The sequence below is a fragment of the Sabethes cyaneus genome, chromosome 3 (assembly GCF_943734655.1).
Source record: "Sabethes cyaneus chromosome 3, idSabCyanKW18_F2, whole genome shotgun sequence".
In the NCBI taxonomy this organism is placed as follows: Eukaryota; Metazoa; Arthropoda; class Insecta; order Diptera; family Culicidae; genus Sabethes; species Sabethes cyaneus.
The window spans coordinates 163,128,448-163,149,438 of NC_071355.1; the positions used below are offsets into that span (position 1 = coordinate 163,128,448).

Below are 20,991 nucleotides of genomic sequence, written 5' to 3' on the forward strand. Positions count from 1 at the left end.
AAAGTTTACTACACCTTAATCCCATATCCGTCCAAAATTCACCGGTGAGGAAAGAACCGGCATGGATCCTACACTGCAATTCTGGTCACCGATGGCTGCTAATACGGCAGAATGTGTAGGCAATGGTTCTAATCCGGTACGAATTTCTGAAAGTAGCTGATGCAGGAAAACCAAACAGATTATTGAAACAAAACCGATGGAGCCCTAAAGGATTTAGTACTAGCTTTCACTTACGCCACGATACATCCGAGCTCCAAAAACTTTACCGATTACCGGTAGCAGATTTGTGTCCGACTTCGATGTCACGATTAACAACTAAGGCATACATATAATAGTTATTGATTTTTACCTCAATTCAAGGCTAAACAAGCAAGTTAAATAATTTATAAACTTAATTACATTATATATCACAAGTAAAAACATACTTGCAATACACTTCAGATAAGCCTAAGTAGCGATAAAGTGATTGAAATAGTATTTCAAAAAACTTCAAATATTTCGATAATCTGTCAATCACGGTACTTAACTACAGTAATATGATATACTTTAGATAGGTATGACGAATTTAATTTATAAATAGCTTAATTTAGTAAAGTCTTTAAATTGAAAGTTACCTAAGCTAAAAAAGTTTTAATAAAGATCGCATTGTTAAAAATAAAATCTGTAGGGTAGATGCTCCAGTAGTTGTGGTAGTACCAGTAGTGGTGTAGACTCGAAATAATCCATTATTTTTGCATATTTTGGTACAAATTTGATAAGTATTGAACTACCAGTACCAGTATCATTTGGTAAGCATCAAACTTTCAAATCTGCAAAATTAATGGAATATTTCGAGCTTCCACCACTAATATACCACCACTACTGGAGCATCTACCCTATACCATCTTATTATTTTTCAAAATGCTGCTTTTGATTATCATATGTAACACCATAAAAATCAATTGATTGCATTTGGCTTTTATACAAAATATCATACGAAATCCAAATTATAAAACACGTGCTCCTTATAAACTATGCATTGAATATCAAACAACAAGCATTTGAAATCTAATGATAGCCTATATAATATTCAAATAGATAACACGTAAAATCTTAGTGTTTTGCCTTTTGATTATCAAATGGAAGACACATGAAGTCTTAGTGTTTTGCTCTTTGATTGTCAAATGGATGACACGCGAAATCTTAATGTTTGGTTTATGAAATGCTGGTGTGCCATATTGATTGAATTTCAAGTGTATTCCACTTTATAATGAAGTGGTTCATCCTATAGCACAGATCTAAGTGGAATCTACTTCATGACAACGTGTGGATTTTTTACAGTGTAAATCGTTTCGGTCTCTTCGGCGCACTTATTGCTTGGAATGTAACGAAAAAGTGCGCCGAAGATACCGAAACGATTTAAAATAAAATAGCATTTTTATGAGTCATATCGCACTTTGGATGGTACAATTTTCCTTGCAATCAGCAATACTCAGAGGTAAGCAGCGAGAATTGTCAAAAGGGAGCCAATCGAACACGCACGTTTGCTTAAATGTTTGATTAACAAGTATTGAAATATGTTATGAAATCTACTTAAGCTATTGTCACGCACCTTGAATATCATACTCGGATACAGTGTGTATAAAGCTTTGCAATGCATTTTACACTGATTAGGTTGAAAGATATATCGCTCCATTGTGCTAAATTGATGTAAATAAAAAAAAATTGAAGCTCATCATGTTCAAAACAATCAAGTCACACTGCTACAGCATTTTGCTCCGCAGCAATTGCTGGCAGTTTTTGTACACTGATGCCAAATTGTTGGCTTTAGATTCCGCGTATCTCTTACTGTGAGTATTTCTAGTTCACAGCTATCTAACGCAGGGGCTTGCGATGGGTGCCATGTTTTTGTTGCCAACATCTCAGCACATCTCGACAAAGGTTGGCAGCAAATCTACCTGTCAGACGGGCGCTATTTCTTGCATTTTTTGAAATAGCGCCCTTCGTTAAGTGGACTGTCAAACACCGTTCGTTAAGATACGGATAGCACCCCGCTGATCTAACGTGAACGTGAACGTACTTCAGCCTTCAGGTACATCACATCGTAGATCGTACAGGAACAGGCGGTACAGGCATAACATATACGACATATGCCTGATAGTACTATTGTCACTATATTGTTTATTACTTGGTACTTAGAATTAGCTTGATATTGGACAAGTGTTTTATGTGTGCTTTTGTGAATAGCATTTGAATGTAAAATAACAATTCAGAATGGATAGCGATGATGATTGTAGCCTACCTGCTGACACCATGCTAATTCTACAACAGTTCTTAAAAGAAAGGAACTTGCACCAAAAGGCAGAGCAGATGAAAGAACATTCTGCGGATGATATTCAGGAAAATTGGGTATGGCAATGTATACTGAATCATCTACGATAAAATATGATTATCTCTATTTACAGCAACTGAGTCAATTTTGGTACGACACGGACACTAAAGAAAAATTAGCCTCTGTCGTCAATTATTTTCGACGCCAATCTTTGGGAGTACCAAAAACAGAACCTCGTGTAGCATTGCTTTCATGTCCCTCGCTGTATAACCACGTTAAAGCCATCAATAAAGACGGTAAGCTAATTGCACACATAGTATTTACTCATTTTTACGTTATGTATCAAATTTACTATTAAAAATTCATATGAAAATTGGCGAAGTGATTTGGAGCCTATTTTGTGAGACCAAGATAGGCCAATTTTGAGAAGACAAAATTCGCTACGATGTTATTCACATTCAATTCGTTGAAAGGCGAATATAGTTACATGCCGCGAAGGTTTGTCATGAAACTCTCACGTTATTCGAATCGAAATGCCAGAAAATTAAAATTGGCACCTCGCCAAGCCTCAATATCTAAATCGATAGGTATAGTTTAAAATTTTAAGTTAATCTTAATGCATTGCGTTTTAGACCGGTCACGACTTATTTGAAACGTATTGAATCGAAAATACGATGCATATAACGATAACCCAAATATGTTTTCTGCAGTGACCTTGTTCGAATTTGATCAACGCTTTGAAGCAATTGGTGCGGATTTTATCCATTTTGATTACAACAAGGCAATTAACGATGATTACATGGACGAATTTCGGCATGCATTTGATCTCGTGATCGCAGATCCGCCGTTCCTATCCGAAGAATGCATTCAAAAAGTTTCTACGGTAATAAAGAAAATAGCTAATGTTGACTGCAAAATTATCCTTTGTTCCGGACATGCTGTGTGCGATTGGGCTTTCAAATACTTAGATCTAAATATTTGTAAATTTGAACCACACCACGAACGAAATTTAGGTAATGAGTTCATATCGTATGCAAACTTTGATCTGGATGAAATACTAGCTAAAGTACCATAATTTTATTGAGAATGAAATGCATTAATTAAATTTTACACGTTTTGTAATCCGAAACATTTCCTTATGCATAAAGTTTTGTTCAAACCTAATTTTCATCTTTCTTGGAATCGGTACCATTTTCTTTAGAAGTAGATTCTGATCGCTTCTGCTGTACTAGCTCTCGTAGACTGTCTTCTTGTTCTTTTAAGTTTTTTAACAAGAACTCTTTATTTTTCTCGTACTGATTGATCATTTCTTCGAAATTGTTTTGTTTCTTTTGCATTTCATCGGTCAGTGAGAGGACATCGGACAGCACGAACATTCTGCCGACCGAGGCGTAAACTTTGGTATCTGGTTGTAACTGAGACACTTCTTTATTTGTTAATTCCACACGTTGCTTCGAGACTTTCAAATTGTCGGTCTTCATATCTAATAATCGAATTTTTTTGGTTGATTCAATTTTGTTTACTTGCATTTCGGTAAAGGCCTTAAACAAATAGAATACTAGGTAATTGATATATTGGTAATCGGCTTTATATCTAACCTTTTTCAACTCCAAATCCATTTTATAGCTAGTTGCAATAATATGCTCTCTTCGGGTGCAAAAATGTTAATTTATGTTGAAAATATACTGGTAAAATTACGCAGATGTTAAAGCAAGTCCAGATGATCAGATTTTAGTTTTGGCCTTATATGAAGATCACTGTATTCGCTCTTTTACCACGATATCCGCGACGAACGGCACTGAATATGGAATATCCGCTATGTGCATACACGATGCTATTGGCCTTGCCAGCGTTGCTGATATTGTTCAGGGTTTTGCGTGAGAAAAAAAGAAAGGGAAGTATTTTTGCTTTTGTCAACACTCACGCGTTGACAGTTCGGCACGAGATTTCCTGTAAGTGCGAGCAGCCTACGAAATCTCTTTCAACGCTGGCAAGGCCAATTGGCCTTGCCAGCGTTGCTGATATTGTTCAGGGTTTTGCGTGAGAAAAAAAGAAAGGGAAGTATTTTTGCTTTTGTCAACACTCACGCGTTGACAGTTCGGCACGAGATTTCCTGTAAGTGCGAGCAGCCTACGAAATCTCTTTCAACGCTGGCAAGGCCAATTGCTGATGTATTTATTGTATTGTCATGCTTTACGTGTAGAGAAACAGAGAAAATTTTTCTTCATTTTTTCTTTGCGTCGAAACACTGACAGTTCACTAGGGTATATCGTGTAAGTGTGAGCAGGATCTGAAACTATAGTTACTATATATATAGTTCGGCGGATAGAAAATCGGGAGCCAAATAAACGTCAAAAGCGGAGCCAAAAGCTTTTCAAAATCCAAAATGCAGGAGTAATGTTAAAAAAACACACTTTATTTTCATAGAACTAGTCATTTTCAACACCCGCCAGTGATTATTTCTCGTAAAAACCTGCACATTTCACCATAATTTCAAATTTAATTTCATAAATCAGGGATGCCAATTCGCCTGGTTTTCTATCCGCCGAACTATATATATCAGGGGGCTGATATGACGTCACATTTTCGTTGCTCACATGAAAAAGGCGGCAAACGCAAAGCGATTTCACAAAACGAATTTAACTAACCATTTTCACAACTTCTTTTGTTTCGCATCAATTTCGCCTGCCTGGCATTAGCCATGTGACGCTAAAACCTTGGCTAAAATCAAACTAAAACTAACAAAATTTAACAATTCAAGAGCAACATTTCAAATAGGCCGAAGTCCAAATTGACAGTTTCGAGAAAACTGATGATGAAATGTATGCATCTTTTTTTAATTCCTTATTTCATACAGATTGTTATATTTTAAAACAATTGTCGTATATCGCTGTAAAACAACAACAGTTTATTGTGTAATGTAACAACGAGAAATCAAAACATTGTATTGTTGCGAAATTTGCAAAAATATGCATTAGGCCATATTCAAAACATTTTCAGCGAAGGGCCCTTTTCATAAGGCCGATTTGACTATCGATTGTTGTTGGGGCTTTTGACATGAGGCTTTTGTTTTCTGTCATTGGTGATATGACTTCGCTGTTGAGGCCGTTTTCATTCATTGTTTTGCATTTGGCCCATTTTTGTTTTTAATAAAAATCTCCAAAAACAGTGGCAAATACCTAAAAGATAAGTTTAGTATGTCCAAATATGGAAATTTACGTTAAATAAATATTTATAGAAGCAGTATGTATTGTTAAACGGTTAAACGAGGTTGTGTAACGGATTACGAGTGCAATGTGAATTTTCTTTATATCGTAGAAATTGTTACAAATAACTAGTGTTCGACATCGGAACGAAAATTGAGGTCCGGGTTCCGGTCCGGTCCGGTAAAATTCGGCACGAATTTTCTTATTCCGACTTTATTCCGGTCCGATTTGGCTCTGTTCCAGTTCCGGAAGCTGAACAGAGCCAAATCGGCCCGGATTATTAGTCTTTATAGTCGGAATAACAAAGTTCGTGCTGCCTTTTAACCGGACAGGACCGGAACCCGGACTTCAATTTTCGTTCCGATGTCGAACACTACAAATAACTACATAGCATAAGCTTCTGTTCTGTTCGTTTGGCTGTAAAGACTCATAATATTCGTTCTTTTAGCCTATATGAGGACGTCCAGCGAGCGTTCCTGCCTATACTGTGGTTCGAACAGCACGCAACCGGAATTTGTCGGTGAAAATGCCACAAGCCCTCAGTATTCCAAAAACCGCTCGGATTTGTGGTATTGTTTTGCTCGCTTTGGGCACGGTTATGCTTGCGTGGTATCCGGTAGAACAAATATTTGCTTTGAACCTACCGCGGGACGCCGTAAACGATACCGCAGGTACGGAAAAAGTTTTACATTTGTTAAAAGTTTTTGTTCAGGAACACCAATCAGCGTTGTTCCCTAGTTGTACCGTTGTACCAATAAATCTGCCATGACTATTGCCAAAGTTATCGAAGATCTGTGTTAACTGGGTCAGAAGAATTGAAAGCATTGAAACATACCGAACTACAACAGGAACTAAATGCTCTCCAGGCACCGATTGACGCCTGAAGAAAATAGTCGAGTTGAACGAAGACGTTTTGCAAGCTTCCATACTGTGCGTCAGCGCAAAAAATAAACGAAATGCTTAGCGCTGAAAAGGTCATTGGACGTCAAAGTACTTGCTGCCAAAGTCACCGCGCTGTTGCTGTAACATTCATAGAAAAAAACAAAGAACTGTAATTGGTGAACAAAGACGCTCCGTTCCTAGTCCACCTAGCTACATAAAGGCACTTTATACTGTTTTGGCGATACTGTTATGATACAGATTTCGGAAGTCAAATTTGATATGGTGGATGCAATTCTGCAATTAGCTTGCCAGTTTTCCAATTTGCAATTTAATAAAATCGAATAAAAGCTTTCTAGCCTATAAAGTTTACGATTTATCGGTAAAATTGAAAGAAATCATTATGTTAATAAACCTTCATTAACCTGTAATTTACTACAGACGATAAACAAATAAGAATGCGGTTATTCCAGTCCAGGAATGTATATTTTTGCTAGTCGTAGATAAGCCCAATCCTAATCGTAGGTGAGTACATTAGAACGCAAATCACGTACCGGATATCGGCATTTCATAAATCCCGTCCATCATTTCTAAAAAGAAATCGTAAATCTGGTTATTTTCGTTTTCGTAAGCAACCGACCAAACCCTTTACCCACCGTGTTGGTTCCATACATGTTGATGACTTGATGTGCTGCTGCTGGTTGGCTTTGTTAAGCAACGACGGCAATCATCCGCAAGATCCGACTGTTCGGAATAACTAAGCTTTTCACAGATCGATGAACGGGCAACTCCGGAAAACTGCAAACGTACTTCTGCCAATATTTGAACACTAGGAACAAGATTGCCCGGTTGATAGTATGTAAATTGTTGGTGTGTAGCTGAGACGAAAAATTTATTTAGCTAAACTATACCGTGGTATGTATCTAACAAACTTTACCTTGATTTCGTTGTCGGCATCGTAAACAACACGACATACCTTTTTGAAATTCTCGAACAAAACTGTTTTTATACTTGTTTACCGTTAATTGACCATTGACCACTCGCCGGCTCCCCGCTGTGCGTGAAATTTCTTACAAAAAAGGGCCGAATGCAAAACCACACACAAACTGGCTTTAGGCTTTTTCTTGTAGAAGGGCCAAAGCACAAAATTGAAAACATGGTTGCCAATTGTTCATAAGGCTTTTTTAAAATTTTATTTTTAAGGCACATATAGTTTTCAAATAACTATGATGTTTAATATTATTATAGATACTAACAAGAGCTTAAAGTTTAACCAAAAAACCAGTTTTTTTACATTTTGCTCTTGGGCCCTATTGAAATGTTGTTCTTGAATTTACACATCCGACTCGGTTGTCAGCTTGAGCCCATCTATGAAGCTGTCAGCTTGGGCCCGCTCTATGTTGGCTACGTTTTTTTGTACAGGTTGGTATTGGAAGTGTCATTCCCGTGATATATATAGTAACTATAATACAGAGTGGCGACATGTCATCCCAAAAGTATGCAATCTATATGCAATGCTCTTATACAGAGTATAGTTACTATATATATATAGTTCGGCGGATAGAAAACCAGGCGAATGGGCATCCCTGATTTATGAAATTAAATTTGAAATTATGGTGAAATGTGCAGGTTTTTACGCAAAATAATCACTGGCGGATGTTGAAAATGACTAGTTCTATGAAAATAAAGTGTGTTTTTTTAACATTACTCCTGCATTTTGGGTTTTGAAAAGCTTTTGGCTCCGCTTTTGACGTTTATTTGGCTCCCGATTTTCTATCCGCCGAACTATATATATAGTAACTATAATACAGAGTATAGACCAAATCAAGGAGACGTCATCTGGCAGATACTGGCGCCCTTGTTTACAAACAGACCGCAGAGTCCAAAAAAGTTTCACCTGTTTAAACGGCAAGTTTGTTGTTTAAACCGAGTTTAACCAGCATTAGGACTAAATTTAAAAGCCAATATGCCTGTAAACTGTTAAAACACTCGCTACATTCGCTATAAACGAAAAGGAAAATTTTCCAAAACGTAAACAAGGGCGTCAGTATCTGTCAATTGACGGTATAATGATTTGGTCTATAGACCAAATCAAGGTGACGTCATCTGGCAGATACTGGCGCCCTTTTTTACAAACAGACCGCAGAGAATAAAAATGTTTCAGCTGTTAAACGGCAAGTTTGTTGTTTAAACAGCATTATGACTGAATTTAAAACGCCATTATGCCTGTAAAATGTTAAAACACACGCTATATTCGCTATAAACGAAAAGGAAAATTTTCCGAAATGTAAACAAGGGCGCCACTATCTGTCAATTGACGGTATGATGATTTGGTCTATAGATTGAAACAGGATGGAAAATTTGAGCGAAATATGTGCTCTGCAGTGTGGCAAACGGAGAAACACAACTAGTAATCGCCATTTTTCGGTTTTTTCCTCCAGCATCAGCTGTTCCCCAAAATGAGGTAAACATCATGTATATACACGCGTATTTCGTGGTCGCTAGTGTGGGTGCTTGAGCTGTCAGAAAGCTCTATAGCATATACGTTTATATTTTTTTGATTGAACGTGATGAGATTAGGCGCAATATTCCTTTATGTTTTAGAGAAAAAATTCACAACGTGAGATGTGTGTTGGATTGCACGGAAATCCCGATGGCAACGCCAAAATGCCTAAATTGTTGTATATAGCATGCTATTCAAACTATAAAGGTACAAGAACAGCCAATTTTCTTATCGGTGTAACACCAGCGGGTTTAATTAGTTTTGTAAGCCAAGCATTCGGAGGGAAAGCATCTGATAAATTGATTTTTAACCAAAAAGATGTGTTGACACTTTTCGATCCATATTGTGATGAATTAATGGTAGACAAAGGCTTCAATATTGAACAAGAATGCTCGCAGCATGGAATTCGTGTGCATATACCGCCATTCTTACGTGGTGATCAGCATAATCCGGAAGATGCAGCACTAAACGAAAAAGTGGCTAAGGCTCGGATGTGTATCCGAGTCGAAAGGGTTATACAAAGAATTAAGATTTTTGGAATTCTTAAGTCTACGTTGGATGCCTCTTCTCTTGGGATAGTCGACGAAATAATGACTGTAATTTGTGCACTTGTAAATTTATCCCCTCCGGTACTACGCAATGACAAGTTTTAAATTGTTATTTTATTTTATCATACTGATACTGTTACTGTAAAAAAAATGATAGTTACATTGTTTTAAAACTAAATTAAACATCTTTTTCATTAATAGTCCGAATCTATCATTGTGCTGCCATTGTTATTGGTCAGTTCATTACCTTTAGCTGTTCCAACGATATGTCCAAGCACTTGATTGAAATAAACGTTTTTTAATCTGTTCAGAAGTTGAATGGTATACTCAGCATCATATTCGATTTCAATCAAAATAAAGTCATCTTCAAATTTAGAGTATATAATGAAATCACAACTATTACAATTTAGAACATACATGTTAAGTTGAACCTGTGCAAAATATTTATGCTTTCGATTCAAAGAATAGATTGATCCTTGATTGCGTATATAGTTTTTAGTAGCTCTACAGTTACTAAGAATCTGGTCCAAGTTCAAGCTCTCCCCTGCTATTGGACATTTAATCTCTAATATAAGCTTTGCAGCAGCATCCACGCCATCTGGACTCGCCCCAATCCACGTGTTACTTAAGCTCACTGCAAATCCACATTTTTTAATTAAAGGGTTGCGCTTTAATCGATAGCAGTTGAATGCTAGATCTTCTGTCAGCTTTCCATATTTCATCGCTTTTGTCATTGTAGTTTTAGGTGAAATGTATTTTTGAACTTTTTTTGTCCAGTCTGGGGAAGCATTGAAACCTTGAAACTATAAGTGAACAGATCGTAGCTGGTGCTTGCAGTTATTCGAATCGAACGGTGAAGTTTCCAAGCGTTGTTTGACTGATTTTTGGTATCATCACAAATGGCGATTATTGAATTAATATCTTTAAACACATGCTTCTTATAGAACTCCTTCTGTCTTTCGTTCAAACAATCAAAAGATTCCAAGATATGTGAATGTTGGTTTTCAGTAAATAATTGCCTCAGTTGACTTCGTGTTAAGAATATCGAAATACTGCAATTAACCTCGAGTCTATCAGCAGGACTTATCCCCGGTTTTGGCATACTGAGTTCGCGTCCTTCAGTATGTCCATTAACAGATGATCCTGGAGAAGCTATAAAAATGATACAATAAATTTTAAATATTTTACATTTCTACTGCAATTGTTACCTTCTAGAATACGGGCAAATGCTTCTTCTCTTGTATCAATCAGCAACCTCATTCGGGCTGGTAGGTTGATTTAGGTAATTATTATTTAAAAATAACTAATCAAAATTCATTTTTTGCTCGTGGTGCTCTGCGACTTTCCGGTTTGTTCTTGCTTCTTTTATCATTTTCTGGATTCAAGTGATGTTTCTTGGAGGCAATTCTTCAGTGCTAGTGCTCTGGATAAGTAATGTAATCCAGGCATGGACATTTGAAGGACTCCCGGAACGTTACCGCAGATAATAGAATTACCAATTCGTTGTGCTAACAGGTGCCAACCAAACAAATTTAACATTTGTCAGCAAAATTGATTGTGTGCGCACCAAAAATGCACTTCACGTTGACGAACGTACAGAAAAACATCCTAGAGGACCAAAAAGTACACGTACATGATGAAAATGGGAGAATGTATACCAATCAAACACGGTAGCATCGCAAATTAAGAATCAACCGTCGTTCACATATTCCAAGATATGTGAATGTTGGTTTTCAGTAAATAATTGCCTCAGTTGACTTCGTGTTAAGAATATCGAAACACTGCAATTAACCTCGAGTCTATCAGCAGGACTTATCTCCGGTTTTGGCATACTGAGTTCGCGTCCTTCAGTATGTCCATTAACAGATGATCCTGGAGAAGCTATAAAAATAGATACAATAAATTTTAAATATTTTACATTTCTACTGCAATTGTTACCTTCTAGAATACGGGCAAATGCTTCTTCAAGAATTTGTTCTCTTTTAGAATTATTACATTCGGGTAAACTTGCATGTTTACGCACACAGCAAAGTTGAGAAAGTGGTTTAGCACCCCAGATATTTGTTTTTTCTGCTTTACTCACTCCCCATGCTTGCCGAGAGTCGGTGCATGTAATGTACTCCGCAAATCTGAAGCTAAAATTAAAAAAGTTGATTTAGTTTTAATACTTACTACGTATTAAAATATTTGTACTACCTGACTGAGATGAAGTAAACAGGCAACAATGTGTTTACATCTGGCAGTTCCTGCTTTACAAGTACAGTTTAAAGTCCATTGTCGATAGTTGGATCCAATATTAAGAATTATTTCGTGCGGAATATCACCCAGATGCGAGCTTTGCAAAACGTAAGCTAAAATTTCCAGTATGGTTCCTTGCTGCTTCGTGTATCCTAGGCACACAATGTGTCCAGATGAGAACACTCGCTGTCCCTCACGTAAAGGTCTCATGGATCCACCGATGTAATCCATAATTTCACCAAGAGTGATAAACACTGCTTTCAATTCCGGATCTTGCGCTTCTGCAAAAAATTAAAACTTTAATTTAATAATGTGAATACAGGAAAACAATGTTAAAAACATAAAAACTGATAGTGGATAAGTTTTATTACCTGCCATTTTCCTGTTGCGGTAATCTTTGCCAAGAAAAGGTATATTTTGATTGATTTCTCGCGCCCGTAAAATGAATCTGCACCAACACTACGTTTTATTTCCAATGTTTATACTTTTTTTTGAGTTACTAAATTTTCCACCAGGTAGAACTCGAAATTTTCCTGAATATCAAAAGTTGGCTGCAAGTAGGTCGAATAAAAGCAAATATTACAACGATGCTGCGTTGCTCAATTCATCGTTATGTCATTTGTCATAAAAATTTTTTAAATTTCTGAGGAACAATTATTTCCTTAAATTTTCATAATAAATCGAAATAGCTGCCAACTTTTATTGTTTTGCTTAGCTTAAAGTTTGAAACGGATTTATACCACCTTGATTCATACCCATTCATTACATGTGATCTAACACGCTAAACGGCTCATCCCATAATTAGATTAGGCAACCCTACCCAGCAGACTATTTTCATTTGTCCGAAAAAACATCTTGCAATTTTTATTTAGCTCAATTCTTTAATTTCGATGTACGTTAATTGAGTTCGAATTAGTTTTGTAATTTTGCACATAGAAATTTCGTATAAAAACTACAAGGTATACAGCCCTAAGAGTTGTACGAAAGGGTGACGTAGGACTATATCAGATCATTAGATCAAAGATTAATGTAAACTGGATTTTTGGCATAGGTATATTTATAAGAATCTGTGAGTGCCATTGTTTAAGTGCATGTTTAAAAGAGAAGACCGAAATATTCACAATAAATTCTTCATTGAATGCAATAGTGGCTTTGAAAATGCGTGGACGGGGGTTCATTAGTGCAATACCCGCAACCGTTGAGACATAGAGATTTCTTTTAAAAATCGCTTGTGTGCATCATAAAGGTTGAAATAGTAATGAATGACCAGCCCACAGATTATTGTATTAAATATGATTATGCGCAGCTTGACATGTTTCAATACACTAGTTAACAGCATTCATGAACTCAGTAAGCTGAAGGTGATTTTTCATGTAAAATTGACCGCTGAATCCGAAAATGAGGTCAGAAAAAGTTAAAGTAGAATAGTTTTTGAGATATGCTCAAAAGTTGAAAATTTGTTTAAAGAAAGATAGTACATGTACATAAATACAAATTTCTCTGGCTGCGAAGCACCAATTATAAATCTCTTTTTTTTAATCTTTCATATTGTAGTGATGCTTGCGTTTTTTTATTTTTCGGAATGACAACCTATCCCAAACCAGGGGTGTGAAATTGTCAAAATTTTGCTGGCTGAACATCTATGGATGGTGACAATTTGGAACCAGCCAGCGTATCAAAAATAACAGCTAATAATAGTTAAATTACAACTAAAAGGCTGTGTTTAACTGCCTTCTAATTAGTTTCAGTTGTTTTGAAACGAATCAACCTTTAAGTAGGTCCCAGTACCAAAGGTACCAAAACCGATGAGTGGGACAATGTTTGTGATTTGACAGCCACACCACCCCGCTGTCCCAAACCTTGCCATAAGACGTAGTCCTACGTTAATAAAGCCGAAAAATGTTTAAAAGAATAATCTGGCTGTAGTATCAATAAAATTGTAGTAGATAAGAAACGATTTCGGGTAATTTGTAAGCTTGCATTACTTTTTATAACCATTCAATTAACTCCATAGATATAGACTAAAAGCCAAAAATTAAAAGTTTTTAATCAACTTCCATATTACGGTGTCCAACTCGTCCAATTCTTTGATACAAGTCTTTATTCTGTGGTTTTATCGACTTTATGCATAAGATTTATTTTTCATTCAATTTAGAATTAGAACGATTATGTGTCGTGCAAGGAACAAGAGCCTCTCCAAATGATTTGGTGCTAATTATGCTTTTATTGCTCGTTATGGTATGGGTATCGAAATCTACCTCTTGAATTGGTACCACGATCCACCATCGCAAATTACGGGTGAATGAATGCACAGGTGAGAATGATACACGAACGCAACACGAATACTTTTCAGACGAGAAACCACTAAACCAGACATTTATGTAACGTAGAAAAGGAGGTACCTGTCTCGGTGTAAGTAAGCGCGTCCGACATACGCGTAACCGTGGCGTCGCTCATAAAGGCAAATTACCGTCAGTTCTATGCGCGTGTAAGTCTTCGAGAGAAGCTTCATTTTTGTTTTGATTCGTATAATTGCAAGTAGCACACGCCCAGTTCAATGCGTTGATAGTTTTTTGTACATATAGTGCATAAAACTTTGAATTTGTACTACGCACAAATCAGTAGTTTGAACTTAAGTGCCTTAAAATTTCGAATGTAATCGGTAGTGATTCAACATGAACGAATATAGAAGTGAGAAACGACTGGCGTATCTGTATCCTCTTATCGGTGCATTATCGTTTATCTGTTGCATATCGACCGCTGTGGCATGGCATCACTGGAGATACGTGCTTGATACCTGTGTAGAAACCAATTGCGGATGTATTCTCAATGGCCTTTCGACACCAACTTACTTCACGGGTGGCCATGTTGCCTATTGTCACTGGGCTACCTATGGACTTGTACTGCCAATATTGTTCTGCGCCATTTTCGGTATTTATCATGTATTTCGTGTCTGCTGCGGAAAACCTAGGGGTAATACTTCAACGGCTACGGTTCGACAAAGGTACGGTATATTATTTAAATCTATTTTTTATAGTTTGATTGATTTAGAAATTTTAGATCTGGAGAAGTTATTGTAATGACAACTAAGACTGATGTTACTGAGGAAGATGATATAAGCCCCTACTACTGGATCCCAGTCAGTATTATCGGTAGTTTCATGGCTCTCTTCACACTGGTTCACGCCGCAATGTATTTAAATGGATTTTTATATAGCTGCAAACAGTATCGCAATGAGTTAATTAAGCATATGCAAGCTAGTGGACCTCTTGTAGCGGCCATCCAAGGAAGATTGTCCTGCGCATCAGTTTTCGATTTTATGGATTATTTGCACCAGGATGTATCCTGGGATCGTCGCCGCGAGGGTAGAATAAACACAGCCGCCGCACTGATCATCGGACTTATATGCTCGTGGACTTGCATCGCTCTTTGGATTTGGACAGTAGTTGTTGCAGCCCAACGTGCTAGAGCAAGTCGCCGCGTACGAGTTTAACATTGAAAATCTTCGTATTGTGAACTTTTAATTAACCTATATGTCATGCTTAATTGGATATAATTCAAAATAGTACACACTTTAAAATTCCCTCCGCACGTAACCGATGTTTAAGACATTTGTAAATGTTCATGATCAATTTAAATCATACCTACTTATCAAATGAAACTGGTATTACCATTCCATTAAACATGCTGATTATTGTATACCACATGTGCAACTGACAGTGCCGACTGATAACGAACAAAAATCTAGTGCCTTTAATAATTAGTGAATCACTTTTTATCAAAACACCAGGGAATGTCCATTGCTATATTTTTTTAGTCATAAGATTAGTTTTTAAATATAATAGACCTGCATGGTTGAAGATTATTCAAACTTGTTTCGTTTCTTTGAATATACTTTATATATACTCGGATCAGTTTTGACATTTTGAAGGAATTTGTTTGTGTATTTACTAGTATCAAATGCGCCCAAGAAATGTTTATTGTGATCGTTTAATATTTTGTTTGCAACATACAACTTACTTTTTTAGTTTGCAAAAATACCACTGTAATAAGTAATAGTCTAATTTTGCATTTACAGTGCTTTGCAGTTTAATCTGGTAAAATCGATTTTAATATAATACAGTACAAGATAATATCTAGTATACTTATCTAGTGTGGCTGGTAAACGTCTGAATAATGCGTACCGTCGGTACTTTGTGCACGTGTAGGCATAAAATAGACCCTACAGTGGTTCATAGCCTCTTATTCAGCAACTCCTATTCCTACCGCCTCGTGGTACCAGCCGGGATACGAGCAACTTTGGTGGAGACCGGGTAACCAAAACCGGAAGCCAAGGTCGTATGCTGACAGGAAAGGAGGGCTCTTTCGAGCTTCGTTGGCCCTCCGGTGAAACAGGTGGTTGGTGTAGCAGGCTTTGCAAGCCGTCACCACGAAAAATACTAAAGCACGGAACGAAGAACAAATAAATTCTTACTGGAACAATCGGAATAGACCCACGCAACGAAAAAGGACTATGGATTGGAAACTCGGGACGTGGAACTGCCGATCTCTCAACTTCCACGAGCTGGGTACAGCGTTCATAGTGATGGGCGAGATGCGGAAACGGGTGATTGGGTGGTGGCCAATCAATCCTCGAATGTGCAGATTGAGAATCAAGGGCCGATTCTTCAATATAAGCATCATCAACGTGCACAGCCCTCACCTAGGAAGTACTGATGACGACAAGGATGAGTTCTACGCGTAGTTGGAGAATGAATACAACCGCTGCCCAAAATGTGATATCAAGATCGTCATCGGGGATTTCAATGCTCAGGTCGGCCAGGAGGATGAATACAAACCGGTGATTGGAAGGTTCAGTACACACCAGCGGACCAATGAAATGGGCCTAAGACTTATCGACTTTGCCGCCTCCAACAATATGGCCGTACGTAGTACCTTTTTCCAGCACAGAATCCATCATAAGTACACCTGGAGGTCACCAAATCAGACAGAATCACAGATCGACCACGTTTTGATCGACAGTCGGCACTTCTCAGACATTATCGACGTCAGATCCTATCGAAGCGCTAACGTTGACTCGGACCACTACCTAGTGATGGTTAAGATGCGCCCAAGAGTCTCCGTTGTGAACAACATTCGGTACCGACGTCAGCCTCGGTTAGATCTCGCTCGGCTGAAACAGTCAGACGTCGCCGCGAACTACGCGCATTCACTCGAAGCTGCGCTGCCGGAAGAGGACGGGCCCCTCTCGAGGACTGTTGGAACACTATCAAAACAGCCATCAGCAGTGTAGCGGAGAGCTCCATCGGGCATGTGGCCCGGAATCAGCGGAACGATTGGTTTGACGATGAATGTAGGAGGGTGATGGATGAAGAGAACGCTGCGCGGGCGGCCAAGATGCGCAGTGCCACACGACAGAACGTGGAAAGACACAAACAGAAGAAGATGCAGCGAAACCAAGTCTTTCGGGAGAAAAACCGCTTTGTACCGCGAGCCGAAATGTGTCAGGATAAGACTGGCAGTATTCTGACGGACGATCGTGAGATGACCGATATTTGGAAGCAGCACTTCAACGAACACCTGAATGGCGCCCAGGCGGAGAACCATGGCGGCGGGGAAAGCGATTTCGACGGTGCAACAAACGGGGAAGAGGTGCCAGCCCCAACGATAGGCGAAGTAAAGGAGGCCATCATGCAGCTAAAGAATAACAAGTCAGCTGGAAAAGATGGCATCGGAGTGGAGCTTATTAAAATGGGACCAGAAAAGCTGGCCGTTTGTCTACACCAACTAATTGTTAGAATTTGGGATACGGAACAGCTACCGGAGGAGTGGAAAGATGGGGTAATCTGCCCGATCTATAAAAAGGGCGACAAGTTGGACTGTGAGAACTATCGAGCGATCACCGTTCTCAATGCCGCCTATTAAGTGCTGTCCCAAATCATTTTCCGCCGTCTATCACCAATTGCGAATAGATTTGTGGGAACATATCAAGCCGGCTTCGTCGAAGGTCGGTCTACAGCGGATCAAATATTTCCACTGCAGCAAATCCTCCAAAAGGGCCGTGAATACAGAGTTCCCACGCATCATTTATTCGTTGACTTCAAAGTCGCATATGATACCATCGACCGGAAAGAGCTATGGAAAATCATGGATGAGCACAGCTTCCCCAGGAAGCTCATCAAACTGATTAAATCTACGATGGATGGTGTAGTGAATACCAATGGCGTGGTAGGGCCATGTAATCGAAGTTGAAGTATTTATAGAACACTAGCTGACCCGACAAACTTCGTATTGCCACAAATTAACCTGTGTTGTACATAAATCATGAATCTCGGATGATCTTTGTCACTATCTCGAGTTTTGCAAGCCCCCCAGTGGGCGGCGCTTCCGACGGCGGGTCACCGGCAACACTCGCGACCGTCTCGTCCTGAATGATCTAGTGTTACTATAGATAGTTTTTGTGGTCTTGTATTGACTAATGTTTTATGGAAGAGTCTCGAATTTCTCGAGTTCGATTAGTTTTTGAGTTTCGCAAAAATTTCTGTTTTATTTGTATGAGAGTCCATATCCCCCTACCACAGGGGTGAGAGGTCTCTAACTATCGTAAAATAAATTCAAGACTCCAAAATCTCCCACATGCCAAATTTGGTTCTATTTGCTTGATTAGTTCTCAAGTTATGAGGAAATTTGAATTTCATTTGTATGGGAGCTCCCCTCTTAAAAGGGGAAGGGGTCGTAATTCACCATAGAAAAAATTTCTGCCATCTAAAACTCCCACATGCCAAATTTGGTTCCATTTGATTGATTGGTTCTCGAGATAAGAGGAAATTTGCATTTCATTTGTATGGCAGCCCACCCTCTTAAAGGGGAGATGGGCCATAACTCGCTTTCTAAAGAAGAGAGGGGTCTCAATTCACCATAGAAAAAAATCTTGCGTCTAAAACCACTTACATGTCAAATTTGGTTCCATTTGCTTGATTAGTTCTCGAGTTATGAGGAAATTTGTTTTTCATTTGTATAGGAGCCCCCCCCCCCCACTCTTAAAGTGGGGAAATCCATAGAAAATATACCATAAAAAATATTCTTGCCTACAAAAACACCCACATGATAAATTTGGTTCCATTTGCTTGATTAGTTCTAGAGTTATGAGGAAATTTGTATTTCGTTTGTATGAGAGCCCCCCCTCTTAAAAAGGTAAGGGGTCCTAATTCACCATAGAAAAAATGGTTGCCTCCAAAAACACCCACATGCCAAATATGGTTCCATTTGCTTGATTAGTTCTCGAATTATGAGGAAATTTGTATTTCATTTGTGTAGAAGCACCCCCTCTTAAAGTTGGGAGGGGTCCTAATTCACCATAGAAAATATTTTTTCCTCCAGAAACCTCCTCATGCCAAATTTGGTTCCATTTGCTTGATTAGTTCTCGAGTTATGAGGAAATTTGAATTTCATTTGTATAGGAGCCCCCCCTCCTAAAGTGGGTAGGGGTCCCAATTTATCATAGAAAAAAATTTTGTCTCCAAAAACACCCACGTGCCAAATTTGGTTCCATTTGCTTGATTAGTTCTCGAGTTATGAGGAAATTTGTATTTCGTTTGTATAGGAGCCCCCCTCTTAAAGTTGGGAGGGGTCCCAATTCACCATAGAAAATATTCTTGCCTTCGAAAACTTTCACATGCCAAATTTGGTTTCATTTGCTTGATTAGCTCTCGAGTTATGAGGAAATTTGTATTTCATTTGTATAGGAGCCCCCCCTCGTAAAGTGAGGAGGGGTCCCAGTTCATCATAGAAAAAAATTTTGTCTCCAAAAACATCCACGTGTCAAATTTGGTTCCAGTTGCTTGATTAGTTCTCGAGTTATGAGGAAATTTGTATTTCGTTTGTATAGGAGCCCCCCCTCTTAAAGTGGGGAGGGGTTCTAATTCACCATAGAAAATATTCATGCCCTAGAAAACTTTCACATGCCAAATTTGGTTCCATTTACTTGATTAATTCTCGAGTTGTGAGGAAATTTGCATTTCATTTGTATAGGAGCCCCCCTTCCTAAAGTGGGGAGGGGTCCCAATTCATCATAAAAAAAAATTTGTCTCCAAAAACACCCACGTGCCAAATTTTGTTTCATTTGCTTGATTAGTTCTCGAGTTATGAGGTAATTTGTATTTCGTTTGTATAGGAGCCCCCCCTTTTAAAGTGGGGAGGGGTCCTTATTCACCATAGAAAATATTCTTGCCCTCGAAAACTTTCACATGCCAAATTTTGTTCCATTTGCTTGATTAGTTCTTCAGTTATGAGGAAATTTGTATTTCATGTGTATAGGATCCCCCCCCCCCTCCTAAAACGGGGAGGGTTCCCAATTCACCGTAGAAAAAATTTTTGTCTCCAAAAACACCCACATGCCAAATTTGGTTCCATTTGCTTAATTACTTCTCGAGTTATGAGGAAAATTGTGTTTCTTTGGTACAGGAGCCTCCCCCCCCCTCTTAAAGTTGGGAGGGGTCCTAATTTACTATAGAAAATATTCTTGCCCTCGAAAACCTTCACATGCCAAATTTGGTTCCATTTGCATGATTAGTTCTCGAGTTATGAGGAAATTTGTATGGAAGCCCCCCCTTTTAAAGAGGAGAGGAGTTATAATTACCCTTATAAAGAGGGGAGGGGTCTCAATTTACCATAGAATAAATTCTTGTCACCGAAAACACCGACATGCCAAATTTTGTGCTATTTGCTTGATTAGTTGTCGAGTTATGCAGAAATTTGTGTTTCATTTGTATGGGAGCTCCCCCTCTTAGTGGGGGGAGGGGTTTCTAACCATCACTAAAACCTTTCCTGGCCCCAAAAAACCTCTACATGCATATTTTCATGCCGATTGGTTCAGTAGTTTTCGATTCTATAAGGAACATACGGACAGACAGACAGACAGACAGACAGACAGACAGACAGACAGACAGACAGACAGACAGAAATCCTTCTTTATAGGTATAGATAATGCATAAAAAGCTTAGTCAAGAATATTATACTACAGATGGTACACAGTGCTATGTTCGGATTTCGGGTGGATTGTCAAGTTTATTCGAATCACACAGAGGGCTTCATCAAGGTGATGGTCTTTCATGTCTGCTGTTCAACATAGCGCTACAAGGTGTTATGAACCGAGCGGATGTCAACACGCGGGGCACGATATTCAACAAATCTAGTCAATTCGTCTGCTTTGCCGATGACATGGATATTATCGGCAGAACATCTGTGGCGGTGGCTGAACAGTACACCAGACTAAAGCGCGAAGCAGAAAAGATTGGGTTAAAGGTA

General features: G+C 38.5%; 3 protein-coding genes across 3 annotated transcripts; 2 read left to right on the forward strand and 1 right to left on the reverse strand.

The window, feature by feature from the left end:
- The first annotated feature begins 1,994 nt into the window (after window positions 1–1,994).
- Window positions 1,995–3,424, forward strand: LOC128742122 (protein-lysine N-methyltransferase CG9154). The gene is made up of 3 exons (XM_053838345.1): window positions 1,995–2,388; window positions 2,445–2,607; window positions 3,022–3,424. The coding sequence occupies exons 1-3, from the start codon at window positions 2,254–2,256 to the stop codon at window positions 3,384–3,386; spliced, it is 663 nt and encodes a 220-aa protein (XP_053694320.1). The 5' UTR covers window positions 1,995–2,253; the 3' UTR covers window positions 3,387–3,424.
- LOC128742123 (prefoldin subunit 1) lies at window positions 3,361–4,154 on the reverse strand. The gene is made up of 2 exons (XM_053838346.1): window positions 3,910–4,154; window positions 3,361–3,852 (listed from the first exon to the last, which is right to left on the reverse strand). The coding sequence occupies exons 1-2, from the start codon at window positions 3,928–3,930 to the stop codon at window positions 3,472–3,474; spliced, it is 402 nt and encodes a 133-aa protein (XP_053694321.1). The 5' UTR covers window positions 3,931–4,154; the 3' UTR covers window positions 3,361–3,471.
- Window positions 4,155–14,203: 10,049 nt separating this feature from the next.
- Window positions 14,204–15,527, forward strand: LOC128743359 (uncharacterized). The gene is made up of 2 exons (XM_053839914.1): window positions 14,204–14,689; window positions 14,746–15,527. Exons 1-2 carry the CDS (start codon window positions 14,361–14,363, stop codon window positions 15,176–15,178), a joined length of 762 nt encoding a protein of 253 aa, XP_053695889.1. The 5' UTR covers window positions 14,204–14,360; the 3' UTR covers window positions 15,179–15,527.
- The last annotated feature ends 5,464 nt before the right edge of the window (window positions 15,528–20,991 follow it).